Raw genomic sequence first — 7,816 nt, 5'->3', positions numbered from 1 at the left:
TAATTTGGTTATCACTAATATAGGAAACTCCTTATTATTAGCCTTTTATTCATAGTAACATTTTTTAATTTATGGTATAAAATCATACATATACCCTAAATATAGAGTATACATTGTAGATTATGTAATTTAGTTAATAGTTGTAGATTACGAAATATTTTACTTTTTTGCTTGTATTTATGTAACTTCCCCTTAATTTTATTATGTGCAACTAGTAAACTTGTCCATGCTTTTGTGCGATTAAAAATATAAATTAATTATCAAAAAATTGACATGCTAATAATTAATTTAGAAATCCCTATATTGTATGAGAAAGAAACATTTATAAATAGCATAATTAGGTGCCTTTCAATTTTGTGTCACAAATAGCATATAATGAAAAATAAAGGGGATAAAAATAGCATACATGGTGAATAAAGGGGTCATTTTTGTACGTTAATACAATTAAGACTTTAAGAGTCTTAATTCTAGCTTCTACATGTCCCCTCCAGTCGTAAGCCTGTAACTTTTAAGTCGTCTTCCTCAAATTCTCCAAACTTCCTTTTCAAGCTTTTACAAAGCAAAGTTTTTACAGAGCAAAGTTCTAGCCTCTAGGTCGTCTCTTTCACTGTCTCTTCGTTCTTTCCTCAAGATAGAAAGAGAAAGCCATTCAAGGCCGGAAACAAACCCTCCATCTATATCACTGCTTCTCTCTGCCATCCGAACTCAACACAAATCTGTTTTATTTTTAATTTTGAAAAATCAAAATCTCAAAATTTTCCCCCAAATTTGTCGACGGACTCCGGTCAAAGTATTCGAATTTAGTTGACTGTATCCCGAACGTTTGCCGTTCCCGCACCCGACCCGTGTCGAGACGGGAACGACACCTAAACTGGCGAGTCCGTGTAACTTAGGTTATTGTCATAAGTTTGGACACACTCGCGACGTATATCGTGCTCTACCGGAGGGTGGGGGTGGGGGTGGGTAGTGGTGGTGGTGGTGGTGGGTAGTGGTGGTGGGATGGGCCTGGTGAGTGGTGGTGAGGGGGTGGTTAGGGGTAAAGTAGGTGGGTGGTGGGAGTTGGGTAGTGGTGGTGGGGGGTGGGGTTTGTGGGATGGGGTGAGTAGGTGGGGTTGGGGTGGTGTTGGTTGTGGGGTCGGGGTAGGGTGTGTAGTGGTGGGGGTGGGTGGTGAGTAGGTGAGGGTGAGGGGGTTGGGGTGGTGGTCGTGGGTGGGGGAGGGGGTAGGGGTTAGGGTTGGGGGTAGGTGATGGGGGGTTGAGAATGGGTACCTCTTAATGATATTAACACTTTGTTCAATATGTTAATGATTAAGACCTATTCAGACCAAATAAGTACTTAGATCTTAACGTAAACAAATAAACTTAATGGCCTAAGGTTTGAACTATTCAGATTCAAACCTCCATTAAGTGCAAACAAACGGGGCAAGGCATGGAGCAAATTTGAACAAAGTTAAAAGATCTCTATTTGACAATTCACATTAAATATAGCACATCCGGCACGATATAATGCCTTAATCCACGTCAAATTAACTAACATGAATAATGTCTTCAGAGGAGAAGAAGCTCCCTACCATGCTAATATGACTCTTACCTTCACTTCATATTACACAATTTAAGATAGCAAGAGGTGGCTGATGCATCTTTTGCTTTGTTAGCCTAATGTATCTTACTTTGAAACTGGTCCAAATAGAGAGAATCAATTGAATCTATAAACATAGTCGTTATGAAATAGCCAGGTACTAGAAATATTATAGAACTTTCAAGCTAATGACAGTGAATCCACTTAAAGTGGTAACCATTCAAACACATAATAAAATACTCCCTCTGTTTTAATTTATGTGAACCTATTTCCTTTTTAGTCCGTGCCAAAATGAATGACCTCTTTCCTAATTTGAAAATAAATTCACTTTATAAAGTGATTTACAGCTACACAAATATTCAAGATTTATTTTGAATTATAAGTTTCAAAAGTCTTCACTTTTTCTTAAATATCGTGCCCAGTCAAATGTCCACATAAATTGAGACGAAGGGAGTAAATATTATTGAGCCAAAAAACTTTGCCCACAAAAAGGCACTCACAAATATTTTGGCCTACTTTGCTACGTTTGTCTAGTTTAAGCATTCAATTAAGATCTAGGATATCAAGGATACTTTTTAGTTCTGCGTTCATCATGATCCGCTACGCTAACTATAAGGAATTTGCCTCCTTTAAATCGACCATACATTATCTTGTGCGCATGTGAATGATTAAACTCTGAATACCAGATGATTAAACCAAAAATAAAACAACGTACAGCATCACAATACAGCTACCATTCCAGCAATGGTCCAATTTTGACACTACCTGTCAAGTCAACCATTTAAGCAACAGGACCAAGAAGGTATATTAGTAGTATTAATGTTGAAGCCACCAGAGCAAACCTATGCTTAAGCTGAACATTAGTGTTCCACGGCCCAAACAGAGATTAGTGAGACAACGTGATAAGTGAATCATACGAAGAAGGTAAAATCTAAGTAGAGCATTCATAACCTTACACGAGCTTTAGCTCATCTGCCAAAAGTGCAAGAGATGAGATGAAGTTGCAAGACTCAGTTTATCACATACATTTGAACAATTGAGGCGGAAAAAATTAGGAAGACTGCTTCTGCCCATTCTGCAAAAGCTAGAGGGATGAGCCGCCTTTGCTGCCATGGTGTTGCTTCTCTTCATCCAGTTATCCGGCAACTGACATTAATAATCAGAACAAAAAGGGATGTGCTAATAACCTTTACAAACAAACTAAGCAAGCACGAGAAAGTAACTACAAGCATAATCGAGTTCGTTGTTCTTCTCTTTCTTCTCCGGTTGATGTTGAGGAACTGATGCCTCTTTCAGCTAAGCATCTCTTATAAGGAAGAAAACCCTTCACACGCTTCTTGGAATTTGCTCTTCGCTCAAACAAAGAGGGGACAGTGGCTCTAACAGATTCTTCTACCAGATTTCGACTACTCTGAGCTTCAATTTCCAAATTCTCTACTGATTCGGCGTTGGAGCCAGTGGAAGACCCTTCCTTTTGAGTTTCCTTATCTTCCAAATCTTTGTCGTTAAAGAGTGGACGTCCCTTCATTGGAATTGGATTATGCACCTGAGTGCAAGCAAATGCAGCAGATACATAAGATGATCCCCACGGTAAAAGAGGTGAAGACACACTTTGGTTAGGCCTTGCGCAATATGTTGGTGTAGGGGGTCCAATGGTTAAGGTACTTCGGGGACATTCTGAATCCCAGGGCAAAGATTTCGTATTTAAGGAGCTCCGAGGTGACATCCGCGATGCTGGTTCATCATTCTCATCTGTCAATGATAGTTGGCCAGAAGTTGAAGAAGGCATATAAGAATCACTGACTAATACAGTTTTACCAAATAGCTTCAGACACTGAGTGGATGATCCCTCATCCGAGCCTTCTTTCACAAAATCATTGTCTTCCGGGAACAACTCTGGTTTCTGCACATACAAATCAAACAGGAAAATCAGATGAGTGGTGTCAAATGAGAAATCATACGTAGCAATATGGAAACAACAAAGAAAGCAGTTGCACACGGGTAGTACGTACCACGCAAGCCTGATTGTCTGGATTTGAACTAGCATAAGCTCGGGCAGGTGAAGATCTTCTCTCCTCTAGCATGAAGTCGGATGGTTCAGAAAGTATAAGATCACCAGAATTCTCAGCAACAGCTGATGAAACAGGTGAAGAGCTATCACTTGGCTTACTGGAATCTACCGTGCCAAATGCATCTGAACCACGGGCAGACAACACAGAGGTAGGCGACTGATTCTCTTGCTCGGAGAGACACAGATCAGGTGAAGTAGACCTCTTCGATTTCTCTGGAGCTAGGGTTCCATTTTTAACTTGAGTAGCCATTTTACGTGGATAAGGGTGCATTGGCTTTCTTTTAGGCCGAGGAGGAGGGATCTCAATGGATTCCACGGAGCTTACATCACCACTATTCGATTCACGAACAACCTGACCACAAGAAAACATTGAACATCAATAACCAATACGAAACAGATTCGACTCTTATTAATGACTGGATGGATGCCTTTAGAGTCATAAACAATATGACTTACTTTAGAAGGCGGCATATAGATAAAATGGGATAAGAGCAGTAAACCTTTGAGAAAAACTTCTGAGCATGGCTTCTGATCTGAACTGCAGTTTTGGTGCCCACATGCTCTGTGAATTAATTAAACAAGGCTTCATTAGTATAGAATAACACAGAAATATGCCTCAAATAATCCATTGATTTTATTAGATGTTTACCTTCTATACGTCGCCATGCCCTACCATGAAGCTTTAAAGCTTCAAGGAACTTTCTATGCTCTTCCTCTGACCACCTCTCTCTTTGCTTTGATATGGTGTATGGTTTTCTTACCTGTTTGAGTGAAAATAGATAAGACATGGGCTTCACATATAAAAAACGGCAGCCCGTGCACAAAGCATCCCGCATTAGCAGGTCCCCGCACCCAAAGGGGTGTGATGTTGACAGCCTAACCTAATGCGAGCATTAGTGGCTGCTACCACGGTTCGATAATTTACGCAATGTGGGCAGCAACAAACCTTAGGAGCATATTCATCTGCAAGAATAACTTGCTCTTCCAGCTGGATGGTCCTCGGTGAAGGAGCTCCAACATCAACTGAAATGCTATTCCTTCTGGGAAGGATTGTGTCCGACTCACTTTGATCCTATATTTTACAATAGCAAAAAACATTAATCATAAGTTCTTTTATTCTATTGAGATAACTCCAAAAAGTTCTACCAACAGAATTTCCATTTTAATTAAAGCATCCCTACTAATTTTGAGCTAGGGGTTGAACGAATAGAAGATCCCACTGAGATTATAATGACTACCAAATTTGCCTAAATTTAAGATGGATTACAGTTGATTGCAACATATCAGGACAAAACCAGGAAGTATTTTTCAGCTAAACATCTAAGTAAAAAAAAAGGAATTGCCTCTGGATAAAATTTCAAAAACCAGGTGACTCCTAAAACACAGATGATGCTATTCCATTCCAGATTTGATATTTTAATGGTTTTTAGCCAATTATTCCTAGCACAATTTGTTCCCAAAAGCATGTCCAAAATCAGCTCTTTCAACCCAAAACCAAAACCACAAATTCCACAAATCTAAACTGATTAGCTTTTGATTCTGTTGGTAGATGTAGATTCATGATAATAAGTAGTAATAATTCTAAAGACCTGCAATTTTGTCTTTTGTGTATCCTTTTAAGACTTGCAGTTTTCCTACCACTGCTCATTAATTACAATAATTCAGCTTTAAAAGGTTGGTTTAAGGCTGGCTTTAGACAAAACATTCAAGACATAGTACTTTACATATAAAAGTTACCACAGTAGACATCTATGAATTATACTTCCTTGTTGCACAATTACTTTTCTTCAAGCTAATACTCACTTTTTTCCACTTTTTAACCAAATTTATCAAGCCATTATGAATAAAAACAAATCCTAACTATAATTTGCTGGAACAAACAGCTTTTTAACCATTGACAACAGGGCACCTCCTTAAAATAAAAATAAAATATACTTCCTCCATCATAATTTCCTTTTTGGTCGGATTCAAAAAGAGTGTCTATTTTTATATTTAATAAGTTTGACACATAAGATTCAAAGGATATTTTAGTATATTGAACACATCTTTATCTTTAATTTGGATAGACTAGATTCAAAAATCTCTTTTTATTCCTTAGACTTCGTGCCTAATCAAATTAAGACGCTTGAATCAGAAGTGAGTGAGTATCATCTAAAAATTAAATGAACAAGAAAGATAGATAAGATGCATACCCGTATAGTCATTTCTGCAGAAAGCATCAATATTCCTTGAGTCAAAATTAACACTCAAAACAACAATTTTCTTGAATCAAGGCCACTGGTCAGAAGTAGTAACAACTGTGATAAATATGCCACGATTCTTGAATTTTTTAGAACAAAAAAGACAAGACTAAGCAGAGAGAAAAGAAAGATGAGATAAACTAAACAAATGAAGAACATATAAACATTTTGGGAAGTTGAAGACAAATAAGAAGGGAGGGGGTGCCACGTCATGGGGTAAAGTGTAAGTTTCGTTTTCTTTTGGGGGTATTTTTGGAATTTAGGGTAGAACTATCGAGAAATCCATTCAAGTCTTGTGGCTCACGTTCAAAGACAGCCAACGACACGTGGTAAATTGACGTCTTGTTTCCCTTTTTCAGTTTTATACTATAAAATATCGTGTTTTATTTTAAGCCAAGATATTGACAAAAGTGCTAGATAATTCATGTTTTTTCATATACTCGCGCGTACCGAACTGGAACCTTGTACTTCCTTCTTTTGTATTCCACGTGTCGACCTTTCCGTGGATGACCTTTTTGCTCTTTTTCTGCCATGGTGGGGTATAGAGTTTGACAGCCTCATCACTTTTTCTAAATCATGAACATTTTAGTTTGAAAAGATATTATCTAAACTGCTTCTAACAGGTGTATTTTATGAAAAAATATGCTCCCTCCGTCCCGATTTACGTGGCATTATTTGATTTGGGACGGAATTTAAAAAAAAAACTTTTAAAACTTATGATTTAAAATAAGTCTTAAATATTTATGTGACTGTAAATCATCTCATAAAGTTAAATTATTTCTAAATATATAAATGTGACACTCTTTTTGGACAGACTAAAAAGAAAAGTGTGGCACATAAATTGGGATAAAGGGAGTAAATGCTTAATGCATAGGTAGTCCTTTAAATTTGTTAGGATATTCTATTTAAACATTCGAGCTGTGCTTTGTTCTAACTGAACATCTCAATTCCTAATAAAATATTTCAATTAGACACTTTTAATTCAAAGCCTGGAAGGAAAAAATTGCGTGTCTTTTCATTCGTCTATTAGGCAGTTGAGTTAATCACATAAAATATTTTATCTCCTTTAATTATACTCATTCACCTCAATAAATCATAAAATTTTGGGCATCTTTTATTGAGGTTGATGCGTATAATTGAAGGAGATGACATATTTTATGTGATTAACTTAACTGCCTAATAGACGAATGAAAATACACATAAAAACGTTTCAAAATCTGAACCGAAAGTGTCTAATTAGAACATTTTATCAGAAGTTAGAGTGTTCAATTAAAATAGGACACAATTCGAGTATTTAAATAAAATATTGTGACACTAAGTTTAAGGGGTTACCTATCTATTAATCCAAAAATGCTTAATGCGTAGGTAGAAACATGCTTGACTAATTCTTGTATTAAAGAAAGTTTATTATGTTCTTTAATAATATCCAAGCGAACGATATTAATGTTCACATCAAAAACTCTGCACTGTCAGACGAAATTTAAGTATCTACCATAACACAAAATTACTTGTATCAAATTTAAGCCAAGATTTTGACAAAAGTGCTATTCTCACCTTCCCAATTTAGGTGGCATGATTTGATTTGGTACCAAATTTTTTTAAAAAAAGAAAGAAATATTTTTAAAACTATTTATTCAAAATAAGTTTTAGATATTAGCTTGACTGTAAATTTATCTTATAAAATTAAATTATTTTTAAATATAAAAAAATATTCTTTCTGTTCCAAAAAGATTGTCTCCTTTCTATATTTAGAAATAATTTAATTTTATGAAATGATTTACAGCCACACAAATATCTAAGGCTTGTTTTGGATCACATATTTTAAAAATCTTCTTTTATTTCTTAAATTTTGTGCCAAATTAAAAAAGAACAATCTTTTTAGAATGGAGGAAGTAATATTTTTAGGGAACAGACTAAAGAAAAAAA

The 7,816-nt window shown here is 36.2% G+C and overlaps 1 protein-coding gene across 2 annotated transcripts; it reads right to left on the bottom strand.

Annotated features, from left to right (window-relative positions):
• Positions 1 to 2,605: 2,605 nt before the first annotated feature.
• LOC132050134 (protein REVEILLE 1) lies at positions 2,606 to 5,922 on the bottom strand. 2 transcript variants are annotated; one of them, XM_059441197.1, is made up of 6 exons: positions 5,843 to 5,922; positions 4,597 to 4,722; positions 4,300 to 4,411; positions 4,151 to 4,212; positions 3,592 to 4,002; positions 2,606 to 3,482 (listed from the first exon to the last, which is right to left on the bottom strand). In XM_059441197.1, the coding sequence occupies exons 1-6, from the start codon at positions 5,867 to 5,869 to the stop codon at positions 2,802 to 2,804; spliced, it is 1,419 nt and encodes a 472-aa protein (XP_059297180.1). In that variant the 5' UTR covers positions 5,870 to 5,922; the 3' UTR covers positions 2,606 to 2,801. The 2 variants fall into 2 exon arrangements, with proteins under 2 accessions (XP_059297180.1, XP_059297181.1); XM_059441198.1 differs by having other exon boundaries at positions 4,107 to 4,212; positions 5,843 to 5,876.
• Positions 5,923 to 7,816: the final 1,894 nt, after the last annotated feature.

This window comes from Lycium ferocissimum, chromosome 3 (genome assembly GCF_029784015.1).
Source record: "Lycium ferocissimum isolate CSIRO_LF1 chromosome 3, AGI_CSIRO_Lferr_CH_V1, whole genome shotgun sequence".
Classification (NCBI taxonomy): Eukaryota; Viridiplantae; Streptophyta; class Magnoliopsida; order Solanales; family Solanaceae; genus Lycium; species Lycium ferocissimum.
The sequence above is the reverse complement of the archived record's forward strand: the minus strand, read 5'-3'. Positions and strand labels throughout refer to the sequence as shown.

Bases quoted from the DNA above. Each gene is read 5' to 3' on its own strand.
- LOC132050134 (XM_059441197.1), bottom strand. From the start codon at position 5,869: ATGCTTTCTGCAGAAATGACTATACGG. The intron at 4,003-4,150 runs GTTTACTGCTCT...TCTTGTGGTCAG, and splicing joins CTCAGAAGTTTTTCTCAAAG to GTTGTTCGTGAATCGAATAG. The intron at 3,483-3,591 runs GTACGTACTACC...TTGTATGTGCAG, and splicing joins CAGACAATCAGGCTTGCGTG to AAACCAGAGTTGTTCCCGGA.